The 16675-nt window shown below is 36.2% G+C and overlaps 2 protein-coding genes across 3 annotated transcripts; one reads left to right on the forward strand and one right to left on the reverse strand.

Annotated features, from left to right (window-relative positions):
* Positions 1–691: 691 nt before the first annotated feature.
* LOC132312082 (probable methyltransferase PMT11) lies at positions 692–14431 on the reverse strand. 2 transcript variants are annotated; one of them, XM_059810326.1, is made up of 9 exons: positions 13455–14431; positions 13072–13221; positions 12694–12964; positions 11948–12058; positions 11238–11397; positions 9797–10054; positions 9521–9643; positions 9012–9089; positions 692–993 (listed from the first exon to the last, which is right to left on the reverse strand). In XM_059810326.1, exons 1-9 carry the CDS (start codon positions 14157–14159, stop codon positions 945–947), a joined length of 1905 nt encoding a protein of 634 aa, XP_059666309.1. In that variant the 5' UTR covers positions 14160–14431; the 3' UTR covers positions 692–944. The 2 variants fall into 2 exon arrangements, with proteins under 2 accessions (XP_059666309.1, XP_059666308.1); XM_059810325.1 differs by lacking the exon at positions 692–993 and adding an exon at positions 7955–8602 and having other exon boundaries at positions 13455–14429.
* Positions 2219–7440, forward strand: LOC132312086 (tropinone reductase homolog At5g06060-like). Its single transcript, XM_059810331.1, has 6 exons — positions 2219–2291; positions 2818–2931; positions 3051–3258; positions 5415–5631; positions 5742–5848; positions 7010–7440. Exons 1-6 carry the CDS (start codon positions 2278–2280, stop codon positions 7187–7189), a joined length of 840 nt encoding a protein of 279 aa, XP_059666314.1. The 5' UTR covers positions 2219–2277; the 3' UTR covers positions 7190–7440.
* Positions 14432–16675: the final 2244 nt, after the last annotated feature.

A 16675-nucleotide genomic window follows, 5' to 3' on the forward strand; every position in this document is an offset into this window, starting at 1 on the left:
TCTCTCTCTCTGTTCTCTACCTCATCCATGTCCGTATGTGTATGTGATTGTGTATGTGCATCTGTATGTGTATGTGTTTGTGTATCTGTATCTGTATTTATATTTATATATAGGCATGGACCATGACCAAATTTATCCCTTCATCATTGAAATTTCTGTGTGATGGGAGAGAATAAGGATCACATACACATACGGACATGGATGAGGTGGAGAAGAGAGAGAATGGGTGGTGGATGATGGGTAGCCACATTAGTGGAGAAGAGAGATGAGGGGTGGTGGCGGGGATGGTGGGTGGCGAAGAAAGTGAAAGAGAGAGAGAGCAGAGAGATTAAAAAATATAAAAAAAGGCAGAGAAAAAAAATGAGAAAAAAAATGAAAGGGGAAACAAGATAGGGAGTAAAGTGTTCATCTCATGATAGCAGATATTTTGATTTATTATAATAAATTAATAAATAAGAATAAATTAATAATTGTGTTCTTCTGTTGATCGAAAATTAGTTTTTGGTGACCTTTAAAGAGACATTTTGTTTGTTTTTGATAGTTAAAGGTAGCCACTTGTTTCAAAAAATAATTCAGGAGACATTATGCATCATTGGTACAGTATAGGGGAGTATTTTGCTCTTTTACCTTAAAAAAAAAAAAAAACTCTTTTATTTAAATATTACACTTTGCACTCTCTCTCTATATATATAATATAATATATATCATTCTTCCACACATTCCATTTGTCTCTATTAAAAGAACTTAAAATCTCAAACATCTATCAATCACAAAATAAAACAATCATTCCATAAGATAAAGTTAACACTATACCGTAAAACACAACCTTAATTCCCTTTTCAGTCCTAATAAACCAGACACAACCTTGATCAAACTTATTTCCATCTTGGCCCAAATTCTCTCGGTCCAATAGGCCCAAATGGCGATGTGGATCTGGATGAAACTTATTTCGAACTTGAGTCCGGTCCAAATCCAGCCAGGTCCAAAATATAACTGCACTTTGAAAGAATAAAAATTATTAAATGGTCCTAATCTATTGGCACTCCCATACTGTAATTGTTTACTCACACTCACACACTATAATTGAATAAGTTGAATAACTAAAAAAGAGGAATTAAAAAAAATTTGAAAAATTGAGCCTATACTAATTAGATTGTGCACACTCACAATCCGAGGAATTATTAAACGGTCCTAATCCATAAATCAATTCAATTCAAACTCTCCAATTAAGAAAATTGTCCCACAATAGCATATTAATATATTAAAAAAAAAATTCAACAACGATCTAGATTGAACTGGTCCACCACATGTCAAATGGATTATAACCATCTAATAATTAGTCCATCCCACTTCGGAGGAAATAATTTTGGTAATTTATTTACTAAATTTTATTTATTTTTTATTTTTACAAACCAAAATCCTTTGAACCTAGTTACCTTTTAGCACTCAAAGTTGCAAAACAACACCATTTTTACTTCTATATATGCAACCACTCCCAAGAGAGACTATCTTGTAGTGCAAATGGTGAATCAAGTGTCACCGATTTGGTACAGAGCTGAATATGTTACCGAGTCTAAAATGAGGAATGTATTGGGAAATTTTTTTACACGATTTTGGACTACATGATCCCGACAAATTATAATCAATTATATTAGAAAAAGTATTAAATAAAATTGACACATTTATTTACATGACATTATGTAATTAATCAAGGCTATGCAATAATTTTTGGGTAAATTACACTTACCTCTTCTAAAGTTTGGACAAATCTCACATGAGTGGAGATTTTGAGGTTTATTACTATTACCTCTCTTAAGACTATAAAAAGTTAATTATACCCTTATATATAATATGATTTTATAATACAAAATATATTATAAAATCTAGAAAAAAAAAAAAAAAAAAAAAATCAATTTTTCTTCTCATCTCTCTTATTACTTTCTCTTTCCTCTCAAACGCAGTTACCCCTTCTAAAAAATATATTGTAAATAAACAAATAAAAAATTGAATGTAAAGGTAACTTAGTCATTTTGTAAAAAAAGGTTTTACAAATTTTGAGGGAGGAAAAGGGTTGTTGAGTTGACACCCAAACTTGAGGTCAAAACAATGAATATACCCTAATTTACCGTAGTCATTTGGTGCATCGAATCCGACCTGGATTTCCTGGTCCCACCCCCATACATTTAACAGGTGTAATTAAAAGAAAATGTGGTGGGCTTCCTCGTGGTAATCCAATCAATCGACAAAGGAATAAAAAATCAATCAACAAAGCTGCGAATGCCGCCAAAAGCGTCACCTTTTAAAAAAAAGGAAAAATTACATATAAATGGAGTCAAAGTTTCATATTTACTTAGAGACTGAGTCAAAGTTTCATATTTCTCTAAAATGGATTGCTGAGGTGGCACATGATTTTTTACTGTTTAAAAAATTATGGTGCCTAAAATGCCCTTCCCTAATAAAAAAGTAGTACCTTCAGTTCAAAAAAGTAATACCTTCAGTTTAAAAAAGTAATACTTTCGGAGATAAAGTAGTACCTTCACGAGTGTTTAAAAAACATGGTACCTAGACGCCAAAAAGTAGTACCTTCAGTTCAAAAAAGTAATACCTTCGAAGAAAAAATAGTACCTTCGCGGAAGGGTATTTTAGGCATCACAATTTTTAAATAGTAAAAAACCATGTACCACCTCAGCAATTCATTTTAGAGAAATATGAAACTTTGACTCAGCCTCTAAGTAAATATGGAACTTTTAACTCCATTTATATGTAATTTTCCCTTTAAAAAAATTCAATAACGTAACGTATTCGCCTACTAGTAGTTCCAGTTGCAGAGAAGAGAGAGAAGATGGCGAAGGTAGAGAGCAGCTGCGGATCTTCACGGTGGTCTCTCACTGGAATGAACGCTCTTGTCACCGGTGGCACTCGTGGAATCGGGTCTCTCTCTCAATCTATATATAATTTTTCAATCTGATTAATGATTCTTGATCTAATCGCTCTCGAAATTATCTCTAGGGTTTTGATTGATTGATTTGATTTGATTTTGATGTGTCCAGGCATGCGATTGTTGAGGAACTAGCTGAATTAGGGGCTACGGTACACACGTGTTCTCGCAACGAAGCTGAGCTCAACCATTGCTTGCAAGAATGGACCGGTAAGGGTTTCGCAGTCACCGGTTCGGTCTGCGATGCATCTTCTCAAGACCAACGCCTACAACTCATGGAAAAGGTCTCTTCTCTTTTCACTGGCAACCTCAACATCCTTGTAAGTCACAACACAGTCTCCAATTTTATACATACATTCGATTATCCCCATTCAATTGTTATACACATATATGTTTATAACTTTACACACACACACACACGTTCTATTTGATACCATTTGCTTTTCATAGTCACTTTTCAAATTGTTCTCTACAGAGATCTCTGATTCTATGAGGTATCAATGCTAATTCATTCCTATTTACTGAAGAGGGAAAAAAAGAAAAAAGATAATTCATTCCTCCATTTCTTGCAAGTATTAAGGCCAATTTGAAATTGGTTTGTGGGAGAAAAAAATTTAGGATACAAGAAGTTAAAAAGGGAGACGCTTTCCAAATTTGGACACCCTGATCATTCACATGGATTGAAGAAGAAAAACTCAAACAGAGGAGTTTCCCATCTACGAGATGGATGAAAACCCTTTCTTTTACGACACCCTCATACAATTTCAGTTATAATTGACCATTTACTTATAAAAAAACAACATTAAAACATGTAATGTATTAAAATGTGTTTGGCCACAAAAATTTTGTCCGTTCCCAGTGGAAGGTGCAGGCATGCCAGGATTCACCCAGAATGCAATAGAAATGGAATAGCGTCAAACTATATTCCAAATCTGGCCTTGAGAGGCTTGAAGATCAGGCGATTGTGGAGAGCTTGGAATGATTGCTCTCGCTAGGTTCTTTTTGCCTTTGTGGAAAAAGACTTCGGAAATGGAAAGATGGAATGGAAGAAAGATGGAAATGTTTGGTGAAAGTGCTGCTGGAAGAATGAAATGGATTGAACTGAACTGAATTTCATTAAACTAAGAAATGAAGCACAAGTGCTGGAAATTGAAGGAATTGAAATACATGTGTGGGAAATTTAAATGCTTGAAAAGTAAATATTAAACTAGGAAAACATAGAGTGCATGAATTGTAATGACAAGTGTGTGAAAATAGGAGTTGTTTGATCTGTGTGGAGATGCCTTTTCATTCTGTCCAAGTCTTCTATTTATAGCCAGTGACAGTTCCATATGTTGTTTTCCAAGTGGAATGTCCGAATTGTGCCACGTGGAACGTCTAATTTGTGCCACGTGGAACGTCTGATTTGTGCCATGTGTTCCATGTCTCCCTTTCTCTTCTCATAATGTTGACATGTGTAAGGATATGCTCTCCCATGAATTGTAGGTTTGGAGGAATGGTTTGGTGGTTCAATGCCAATTGAAAGCTTCTAGTCACGTTCTGGAACTACCAAGTGGAATGGACCACGATCTCCTAACTGCCTGTAACGGACTCTAACTTGTAGGTACCTACTCCTTCATTAGCTGCCACATGTCCCATGACTTTTCAACTTGTAGGTAACTACCTCCCTCTTTGCTAACACATGTCCCTATGTAGTTAGTTGTACCAAATGGCTTTCTTTGATGAAGCCACGTGTCGCTTCATGATTGCATCCTTATTTGCATATCACCCTTCCAATTGGAAACGTTCACCCTTCCATTGGGATCGGCCATGACAACCTTTCCAATCTGGAAATGGCCGATAGGTATGGTATAAACGAAATGCATAGAGACCTAAATTTCCATTAGATGCAGTCCTAAGCTTGCTTTGTTGCAATAAGATGATCAATCTGAGAAACCTGGAGCTAACGTGTCTATATACCATCTCTAACTTTTGGACACATATTCTCGTATCATAAGATTCGGGATTCAAGGAGGTCCAACACTTAGACACACCCACACCCTATATAGTTATCCGTAGTATTGGTAAGGAGATCCAAACTTTTTGAACCTCTAAAGTTCACTATGTTGGACGTGACACTATGGCACTATGCTTACTATTGATGGTTCCACCTCTATCTTTTTTAGTGTTCTTTACCAGAACCTGATTAAACTTGAGGAAAATTTACATTAAAAAGAAAAAGAAAACCCTAGTCCAAGGAAATGAATAGCTGTCTTCTTAGTGATATTTGTTTTCAGTTCTAGTTAGAGTACATCAATTTCAAAAAGCTTGTTTTTTTCTTTTTCTTTTTTGTTTTCCAGTTCCTTGGACCTTTGAAAAAAAGTTTATTGGCATGACTAGCTCTTGATAAATTTTCTATGCTCTAATCATATAGCATCACTTCAAATCATATACTCAACCATTTTGAATGTCACCGTAAATGATCTACTGGCTGTAGATAAACAATGTTGGGACAAACATAAGGAAGAAGACTGCTGAGTATACAGCTGAAGAATATTCTAAGCTGATGGCTACCAACTTTGAATCTACTTACCATTTATGTCAGCTTGCATATCCTCTTCTAAAAGCATCTGGAGTTGGAAGCATTGTCTTCATTTCCTCTGTTGGTGGTCTGGTGAACATTTCTTCTGGATCCATATATGGAGCAACTAAAGGTAACGGTGGTAACCATCATGACTCGTCCCTTTCTGTTGCATTAGTATGGAAATGTGAACCTGGATGGATGTGAATTTACAGGTTTTTTGTTCCTCTTTGCTGCTTGCAGGTGCAATAAATCAACTGACAAAGAATTTGGCTTGTGAGTGGGCGAAGGACAACATCCGATGTAATTCTGTTGCACCCTGGTATATCAGAACGTCACTCGTAGAGCATGTAATATTCTTTTATCTCGCGCATGGTCTTTTTGAATTCTGTTAATTTTCTTTTCAGAACTACTTGTACCAGGGAATTTGTGTTCCAGACACTATAGAAATTATACCTGGGAGGTTATCCCAGATAACTGCACTTTCCATATTCATCGAAACCAATACATTCTTGAACTAACACTTGTATGTTCTCTGGAAAATATACTTGGTTTATGCATTTAAACAATAGCTTGTTGACCACCACAGTGACACAGCTCATATAACAATTAACAACTAATCTTTCATTGTGTAATTTGAGACCTGGTATGCATATAAGAGAACATCTCAGTGATTATTTTGCTCACGCTATTAGATAACTAAAACGTATTTACGTAAATAATAAATCTAACTCAAATGATAATTAAAAATGAAATACATCAATTGATGTATCATGACTATAGTTCGATGTAATCAGTTGATGAATTACATCATTTCAAACCCTGCTATCTATTTCTATTTACAACAGATTCTTCAAATTAGCTGAAGAGTCGAGACAAAATAAATTCAGTTCTTTTGTTATGGAGTAGCATACTTAAGTTAATTATCTGGACTTTGTACTATACCTCAAATTGATATCTCATGATTTATAGGAGCCCACGGCTGACCTACCTGTACCCCATATCCGTACGTGTGTGTGTGTGTGTGTTTGCTGCCAAGGAACTGAGGGACCTTAGGATTGCATGTGCATCCAATTATGATATGACATGGCTTAGTTTTACGATTGATGTTGCCCCTCATTAAATGAACGCTGGTAATCACGGGATGACCTGTTTGACTAATTAATGATCTGTTTTATAAGAAGATAGTTACTGTATTGGGAAATGGGGATATTTTTTGGACAATTCCATTTGTAATGGGGTAGCATCACAAAATCCTGTGAATTATTCGAGTCCAGAACTCAAGATCCTGTTGGAAAATTCTCAGGATTTTCCTATGGAAGAATATAGTGATATGTTGGGATTCATAAATTTCTTCCTTGGAGTTCTGCAAAATTAACACTTCCTAATTGAATTATACGCAGAATTCTACTAGACATTATTTAAGCTACCTTTTATGGTGGACTTAAAATTTTCACGATTCATTGTACAGAAAAACTTCTCCCTGACTCTGAATTTTCTATTCCTTGCAGTTGCTAGATAACAAAGAGTTCCTAGAAAGGATTATATCTAAAACCCCTCTTATGCGGGTTGGAGAACCAAAGGAAGTCTCGTCCCTGGTGGCATTCCTTTGTCTACCTGCTTCTTCTTACATCACTGGGCAGGTCATTTCTGTGGATGGAGGAATGACTGTGAATGGCTTTGGACTGTGAGTGATTTCTTAACCAACTACTTTACTAGAAAAAGAGAGTGCAAATAAGCCATTTCCCCCACTCGACGCACGGTGGAACAATCCTAAAACAGTTTACTTTGTTGTAAAATGTTCCTAGTGTTTTTAGTAAAATGTTGTTTCAGTAATGCATTGTTCATGACTGCTGAGAGGCAATGATGTATTTCAAAGTTCTAAGATTTTTTGCTTTGAATATTGTCAGTAAACGAGTAAGATGCCCCGCTTTTCCCTTTATTTTGTGTGTGCGCGCGCTGGGGTTTGGGGATTGGGGGTGAGGAATTGGAGGTAGTTTAGTTCGAAATTCAAACTAACGGTGCTCCGAAATACAACATAATTGTTTTCGCAGACAGGCACTTGGTTTTCCATTCTCAGAACTTCTCTCTTTATGATGCAATTTGACAGTTGACATATTAACAGCGACCTGGCTCAAAATGTGCCAATTTTGCTAAAGATTTTGGTTAGTGTTTACCATTGAAACTAAAATTTTAACGCCATATTTGTATATTACATGCCTTTCTGGTTGATGAGGAGTGACATGGCCTCGAGTGTTGAATGCAATAGTGCCTCGTGTGAACACTAAAATCTCTTATTGGTACAAAATCTCAGTTTATTAACCAAAATTATTATCCCTTCAAGCTGTGTAGTTCGTTCTGACAATCAAAATGATAGATCAATCACTGTGCATGCAACCATTAGTAAAAGCATATAACAGGAATAGGATTCACTCTGGGATGCAAAAGTGCATTAATGGATGAAACAAAACAAAGATGGATTAGAACTAGAGAATGATTAATCATTGTCAATTACACCCTAAATATGGTGGTGGTAAAAACAATTTATACGCACCCGAGGCACTAGAACAGAACATTTGCAAGTTCTCTGATCAATTTGGGTAGGAAAAAAAAAAAATTTAACTATTTCGAATGTCTCGTATCATCTTCTTTTACTGGATATGACACAAATGGTTCTTGTGATCTTTTACTATACATGAAGAGCCGCCATGTTAAGCTACAAGTTGGAAAAGTTGTCAAGAATTAAACACGTAACTGTCCATACCACTGCACCATCATCAAATTCCAACAAGAATCCCCTCTCCCTAACACTGTCTAATAGACTTCAACTGCAGTTTTAGTCTTGGTTCCACAGCTGCAAGCACCATAATGCAATCCAGCCCTGGATCCCGTATCTTCAAGCCCGCAACAAGCGTTTATCGCCTGTCAAGATCCTGTAACTTGCATGAGGACCCTCAGATGTGTCTCGCAATGATACATGCCAACCCATGGCTTTCCCAATCTCTTGAAGTTCATCCATGACGGCAAGAGAATCACGGATGTATACACGTCCTCCAGGTCTCAGCAACCGATCCATTTCAAGCATGATGCTAGAGATGTTGCATCTGATGCAAGGAAATCAAATAAATGAATGGGCCATAGATGGTGAGTGAGTCTGGTACCAACAATTACACCCTACCCAAAGAAATCTCTTCCCTCATCATGAAAAAAATTCTTAAGACTACAATCCTGGTGAATTGAACATATTCATCCCTCGTACAACATGTTCCACCTAAAATGAGAAAATACTTCTAACTAACTGTGATAACACAAAGTTGTTCACCAAATTCTACCATGTGTTTCCTTTATAGCATGCTTCACTCTCTTTAATTCTGAATTATTATTAAACTGAATAATTCCTGAATCCTGAATTTGTCATTAGTGCGCGACACACACAAAGGAAAAAAAAAAAAAAAAAAGTGCTTATATGCAAATAACCAACTTCAAAGCAAAAATGCAGAGAATAGAGTGTACCTTTTTCGTTCGATAGAGAAGAGTCCAGCCGCATGCAATAAATCATAGGTTCGTGGGTATGTGTCAAGTGGCTCACACCTGATAGGCATAATAATATGTTATACTTAATTGAGTGAAATTCAGATCGATTAATGGCAAAAACCACTAATCGATTTCTAGAAAACTACAAAATAGCATCAGATGCATATTCAATTTTATGAAATATGTACATCCTGCCCCATAATGGTTCAAAACATTAACGAAAATTACTGAATCTTGCTTTTGTTTTTATTTTTATTTTTATTTTGGGGAAGGGAATTTTTGAGGATATAAAATATGAGCCACTTAAGCACAAGCTTTTGGATACTCAATGACAAAAGAAAAGAAAAAAAATCAGTAGTACAAGCCAAGTAAGTGATGCTATGGTACCTAGTTGGCCAGAAGGGGCAAGGAAAATAAATAAAAGCTACCTTGTAAGATAGCAGTTAAGAAAAACTTGGTAAAGAAAACAAATGATGCTTAGTTCGTACCAATCGTGCATGACTCCTAGAAGTCCACGGTCATATATTACGGGCAAGGTGTTAGGTCCACTAATAGGAACAACATTCAGAACCCAGCAATCAAGTTGATGTTGAATTAATGCTGCTGCAAATCTGTAATAATAAAAAATATAAAATATAAAAAATAGTGCTAAAATTAGCAAATTTCACATAAAAACTTGGGGAACAATGTAAATGGCCAAAATTGTAAGAAACTGGTTTGATGTAATCAAAGGAAAATATACAAGAGGAAGATAAATATAATACCCTCCAAAGCCAGCTCTCATGTCCAAAACATTTCTTAGTTTGAACTTCTTCCAGTGTAAAGCACGGATATAGCTTTCTATTATTTCACTCCAATATTTTGATTCTGCCCTAAAGAGCTCTTTTCTAGATATGTAGGCATCCATTTGTATACTCTGTAGCCTGTCAGGGGGATTCTGCAGGCGTGCAGGCCATGTGGAAACATTCGCTCCATTCCCATCCTCAGGTAGTCGAGTAATACATGCTTTCAAATCAACATACCTAAAGTAATTGTGCAAACAAAATAAGCACTGATGGCAGGAAAGCTCTTAAAAACATGAAGCATAATAACACATATGCAGGGAAAGATCTTGCAACAAGTTCAATCATTACTCAATCCATTACTACATAATATAACGGTAAAGGAACCAGTACAACAATATTTTATAATTTCCAACGTGCCTTCACAGATGTTGCTAATTCTCAAATGGAAACAGGCATGGCTTTGTTGCAATTAAAATAGATACAAATATGAATAATTCCAATATCATGGCAGGAGGAATCAACCCCACCCAGAACAACAAGGTTCAGCCCCAAGAGAGGGCAAACCTCACTCAAAAGAAGGCAAACCATCACTCTGAAAGAAGAAACCTAAAAATAGTTGCACTAAGGTAGCAGAAAGAACAGAAAGAATCTAATCAACTCCATGTCAATATAGCAGAAAGAAACTCTCTTTATTTCTGCCTTTTGTACAGGGAGCTTCCGAAAATTTTGAATGGAAATCAATAAGTAAAGAAAACAGAGTCAATGACATTTACTACTTGGCAGTTCAAAAGCACTATGTAATGTTATCAGTATAATTCAATTAACATCTATAATCTGATACTTAAAGTTTGTAAACAGCAATATCCTAGACAAGCTTCAAGTCATGAATGAATCCTTGATGTACAACGGTACATATAGCCAACAAAAATATCTACAAAGTGATTTAATCAAGAATGTAGCATAACAAACTAAGGCATAGTGACTTTACATATTTAACATTATTTCTGGACTTCTCGGTGTTGCCTGAACTTGTACCATATAAGATAACAATTACCATCTTGTAAGAGGGAAAAATTTTGTGCATACAACCCACATGGTCCGGCCTAATCTGTTAAAATGGCATGTGAATGATGGAACATGGTTTGGTTCACAGATGGCAGAAGTTCAACACTGTCTCAGACTTTTGGCATTATGTTGATTAAATTGAACAGACAAAAAATTAAGATTAGAAAAGAACTGAAAATGATTGTATCTTTCTGTGTCCATCTCTATACTGTCTAAAACGAAGTACCCGTTCACTTAGAAATTGCATGAAAAACCCTACTGTATGAGAGAGAGAGAGAAAAATTCCAGAACCAAGGGTGCTAATTTGATGAACAATTCATATCATCAATAGAACCAGAAAAGCTAGTAGATATACCAAACTTTGTCTGGGTCATCATCTGGATCACACAATGGAGGCTGGGTTCCTGCCTCACGGCCTAAATAGCAACTGTTGTTAAAGGGCTTCTGCCATATTGCAATATATCCCTCCTTCTTCACGAGTTCCCAGCAAAGCCGAGTGGTAAGGTTAACCATTTCTGAGAAAAAAGAAAAGAAAATCGAGAATCATTTACAACAAACTAATAGGTGCCAAGCAGAAAGTACATTTGACAGTTCAATCTAATCAACTCCATTTCAAGGAATTCTCTCTCTCTCTCCCCCCACCCCCCCCCCCTTCTCCTTCCTCTTCCCAAAAGTAGGCTTACATTGTTTCAGGAATTAATTTCTCTTATCAGCTTGGTCGAATTATACAGCTTAACATTGATCTGTGACTCAAGTTTTGACCATTCATGTATAAGAAAAATAATTGGTTTGCCAATTTTTTATTAGATAAGTCACCACTCATGATCAGCTTCAATTATGAAGAACTTATCAATTGAATTAGTATAGTAGTCCACCAGTAAGCAATTGACAGAAAATAAAATATCGGATAGCGACTTCTGGTGAAAAGTTTCTCACAGAAACGATAACAGAACAAAGAATGCAAAATTTTGAAATTCTGACTCTCAAGTGTGACATGTCTAATGAGTTACTAAAAAGAGTACTGATTCAGCATTCAATTTATACACAGTTTCCAAGTAATAATACCTTCCCACTGTTCTTCAAGGAGTGCTTCATGCTTATAAACAGGCTGTGCTGCCCAAACAAAGTATCCCCCTGCACGTAGCATCCTGTTGACCTCCAGAAGTAAAATTCCATCTTCATCACAATGAATGAAATTATAGTGGCACAATTAGAGTTTGTTCCACAGGTGAGTTCAACAACAGCATTAAAACACTTAAATAATCCAAATGAACTTCAATAGCAGATTTTCAAAATAGTAATGATTTGCCATGTAGTTTTTTTTTTTTTAATGACCACTGTGTGGACATCGAAGAACTTGATTGTTAATTTTAATGCAAATAATCCAGAATCAATGTGAATTGGCAATACGAACTTGCATGAATGATCAACTAAAATGTTTAAATGACTTCAAAAGGACTAATTTTTTTTTCTCAAAAAGTATCAAAAATCAAAGAATCTGGCTAAAACTGGAAATACATGAAGAGATTGTCTTGCTAATATTCTTTGTAGACCAAAAGCCAAAGTTAGGGGAAACTTTCAGAAGAGAGAAGATCTTGTTGTTAGCAGTGGATTGGATCATAAAGACATGGAATTAAAGTTATAAATTCAATGAAATTCCATAAACTATGTTTCTTGTCCTATAAATGTCCTATAAAGCAGATGGAAAATCTATTGTGTTATAGATTCACTTGCTATATAAAAGCTTCAAGACTCTTTTTATCCAATACAAAGAAAAATATTAAGTAAAATTATGAGATAAGAAGACATACCATCACGAGTCCAATTGATTCTACATCTTGAACAATGTATCAATTCAAAAGCCTGGCTTGGATACAATAAACGCTTTGTTGCAAATGCTGCCACCATGGCTGGCACACCACGCTCTAGTGCAAACTGAATCTGGTTCTCATGAACATCTTTTGGAGCTATAGACATAGTGAGCACCTGCCGTGATAATAAGTAGGCACCAAAACTTGCCACACCACACCCAACATCCAAAACAACTCGCGTATGCCGACCAAATGCAATATCAGGGAGCATCTATAAATAAAGATAAGAAAATGACTATCAGAAAGACAAAACACAAAACACTCGGATCCAAGCATTTATTTCCCAGACTAAGTGTTGAAGTTTATAAATCTAACAACCTTTGAGATCTGATCCAAGTACTGGTCTGCCCCATGTATAAACTGTGTACCACCTCCTGGAAACTTGAACTTATCCTTGTCTACAGTAATCCAATTTTGACCCCCTTTATCTTCAACCAGCCGTGCATGAGGAACATTGCTGAACCATACCTGCATTGGAGTGCCACGGAATTACTTCCTAATGCCTATGTCCAATAGTGATTTAATCAAACTGAAGAAACGGATTCGTATTGAATTTCTAGTAATTTGATATAATTGACTTGAATTTTTAAATGTAAAACAACCTAAATCACGTTGAAATTATTCTCACTATGTACCAATCATTTCACTACAAATAGAGATCAACTTGTAACAATATAATAAAAAATACAAGATAGAAGTACCTCATCCCGGCTTCTTGGCCATGGAATTGGGGCTCTGTAACCTTTGGGCGGTGGAACCAAGCAGTTCAAGCCCTTGCCATTTTCCGGACAATGCCGCTCGAACCTCTCCCCTTTCTCCGTCGACTTCAACTTCCGAATCGCCTCAACATTGTCCAAACACGGTATATACTCTCTCATACTCACAGGACACATCCCAAACTTCTTAACCCTAACCCTAGACCCCCCTCCATCACTTCCCACAACCTCCGTCTCATTCCCATTCCCCCAATTCTCCACCACATCCGGATCAAATTCGCCTATCTCGAACTCATCGGCCATCGTCCCATTCTCATCCACAACCCCAAATCTCTGCACCGACGGTGGTGGTGGCGGCGGCAGCAAGGGAGGCGGAGGCGGTGGAGATTGAGGAAGTTGTTGTGGATCCGAAACAGGGGAAACTGGAGCTAGGGTTTTGTCCTTCACGATTTCAGTTTGATTGGCGTTTATGAGAGATGATATATCGAAGGTTTTGTTGTGATTGGGAGAGAGAGAGACTGAAGGGGTTTTGAAAGAGTCGAGAGGGGTTTGGCCGAAGTTGAAGAAGATGAGCCGTTGATAGCCATCGGACCAGTGCTTTCCTAAGTAGAAGAAAGCGACTGTTACGAAGACGAAAACTGAGATCTTTATCAATGATTTGATATGATCTCCATTGTTGAGGCCTTTCATGCTTCAAATCTTCTTCCACACTTTCTAGATCTGATCTTTCTCTATCTCTCTCTCTATATATCTATAAATGCATATATGTCTCTATATATTACATATGCATTGCATTTGTATGTATATTTGCACATACTATCTTCTTCGCCGATCACAGGACGGAAAGAATAAGCTTTTACTGCGTGAGTGAAGTGTCTTATACGTCGTCCCTCTACACACAGTGACGCACTCTCTCTCTCTCTCTCTCTCTCTCTCTCTGATCGAATAATTTAAACAGTAGAAGATTAGCTGAAAATAAGACGATTGTGTGATCTGGATCCGAGCTGGAAAAGCAATGGATGGATGAGCTATTATTACTAGAAGGTGAATGGAAAGGATGATACGCCTACGATCTTGGTTCACTAGCTAGACACGTGTAGATCCTACGATTAAGAGGTACAAAAATGAGGTGAGACCTTGGTAGGTATAATGACAATGTAATAGGTAACTAATTATTTACGGCGCCAATAATTATTAGTATATTATTGATCTGGGAAATTAAAGATTGGGGCGGGAACTACAATGGAGATTATTGTAGTATTAACGTGGGTGACTAGTGCCAGCACAGAGTTTCACACACGGAAGAAGAGTTATGCCAGAACAGAGTTTCGAATAAATTCTACCATGCTGTAATTATGTAATAATGACGTGAATAATCACAGAACGTTAGGACAGCACATTTTTAAGTCCCACAATTTTTCATAATAGGTGCGACTTTTAGGCTCCAAGCGCGCTTTCGCTTTTATGCTTGGCGCGCGTTCTACCTCAAATTCTCACTATTTATGACTTAATTTTGCCGCTCTCACATTCCCGCTCTCAAATTCGCTCACTCCCGTTCCCGTTTTATATAACTTAGATAACAACAAATTACATCCAATATTGATCTAATTTTACTAAATAGTAGTATATTACACAAATGTGGGGATTGTGAGATGGTCGAGAGGTAAGAGGAGAAGTAAACTAAAGAATGAGAGATTTTCTTGTGAAGGTAAAAAATGTTTGGTTTTGTATAAGAGTGTGTGATTGCACTGGTCTTAATGTTTGCTCTAATCATCGTATTTATTGGATAGTATCCCGTGGTCCTTGATGAGTTTGGTCTTTATCCAAGACCTATCTCCATAAGCCATGGTCAAATCTCTCCTTAAGCCATCCTCTTGTTGTTAATGCGTTATAATTTTAACATAAACATTAAATGCATTCAGTGCTAAGCACTTGCGATCGTTGAATGTATAATGACTCTCATTATAGCATTAATTATGATTGAAAGGATTTGTCGAGGCCTATTATATATGCTAAGAAAATTATAACTTCTCATCCTCGAGTTCAAATTACTTCCAAGTGTCCCAATAATTAGTTTGTGAATGCTCGAGGACATCTACCCGTATGTCATTCCATACTCAACAACTCAAGATTCAATAACTTAGCAAGGTACCAGGTTTTAGTTAAACTCGAAGATTGAAATCTCGAGGTTTGATGACCTAATGTGGTTTTGCTTAGGCTTGAGTATTGTAAACTTGAGGCTTAATGACCTAGTAGTTGCCAAGGTTTTTTGGTTTGATAACTTGGTGAAAGCTAGACTTTTTCTTTTGACTTTTCAAAGCGCCGTGTTAGTGTCCTCGTGCACTATAGCTGAGTTTTATGTAAACTATGATTTGATTTTTTCAGGCGATTAGCACTAAACGACACCTACAATAAATACATAAAAATGTACTTACTATTGTACTAATGCTTTGTCGCAATTGGGCTAAACAATTTGTTGAAAACGAAGATGGATTAAAATGAAAAATGATACTTTTATATGATTCGGATTCATATGTGTTATTTGATAAAACTAATAATTAATAATTAAAATTTTCAATACTTGAATTTTAAGTATTATTTTGTAATTTTTTATTTCTTTAATCCTTCTTAGTTATATATAGCTTAGAGAGGTAGAAGAAAAATATGTTTACTTGCATCAAGCTTTCAAGGGTCTAATTCAAGACTTGAACTGTTTTGGCCAATAGAGAGGTACCCGAATAATAAAGTCTTCGCCTCCTGTTATCGAGAAAAATGGGGAGTTTTTATGGCTGGAGTCTTGCATAGTATATACTCTGGGAATAAAAAAATTTCTCCTTCAGTTTAATTGAATAGTAAGAACTAAGAATTTAAAATTATTGACAACTATAAGCTTAGTTTGAGGAATGAAATAAGAATGGTGCTTTTATGGTTTGGTTGTAAATATGGAATGTTGTAAATATAAAATGATAGTCACTATTCTAAGCGGTGGTAGTGAAAAATGGGATGGTGATAGAAGGTGGAAGACGGCGTCTGAGAGTGACTGTAGAAGGCGATGGCAACGACATCAGCAGAAGACAGCGATAACAAAAAGCGGTACTGGTGCCAATAATTTCAACCCTTGAAATAATTTTTATTTCATCAATTTAGGCTTGAAATGAAATAAATTTTCATTCAAAAGAGAATAATCATTCTTATTTTAAATATCA

This window comes from Cornus florida, unplaced genomic scaffold (assembly GCF_030987335.1).
Source record: "Cornus florida cultivar Cherokee Brave unplaced genomic scaffold, ASM3098733v1 CherokeeBrave_3.0.0_Hap2_Chr06, whole genome shotgun sequence".
Taxonomy (NCBI): Eukaryota; Viridiplantae; Streptophyta; class Magnoliopsida; order Cornales; family Cornaceae; genus Cornus; species Cornus florida.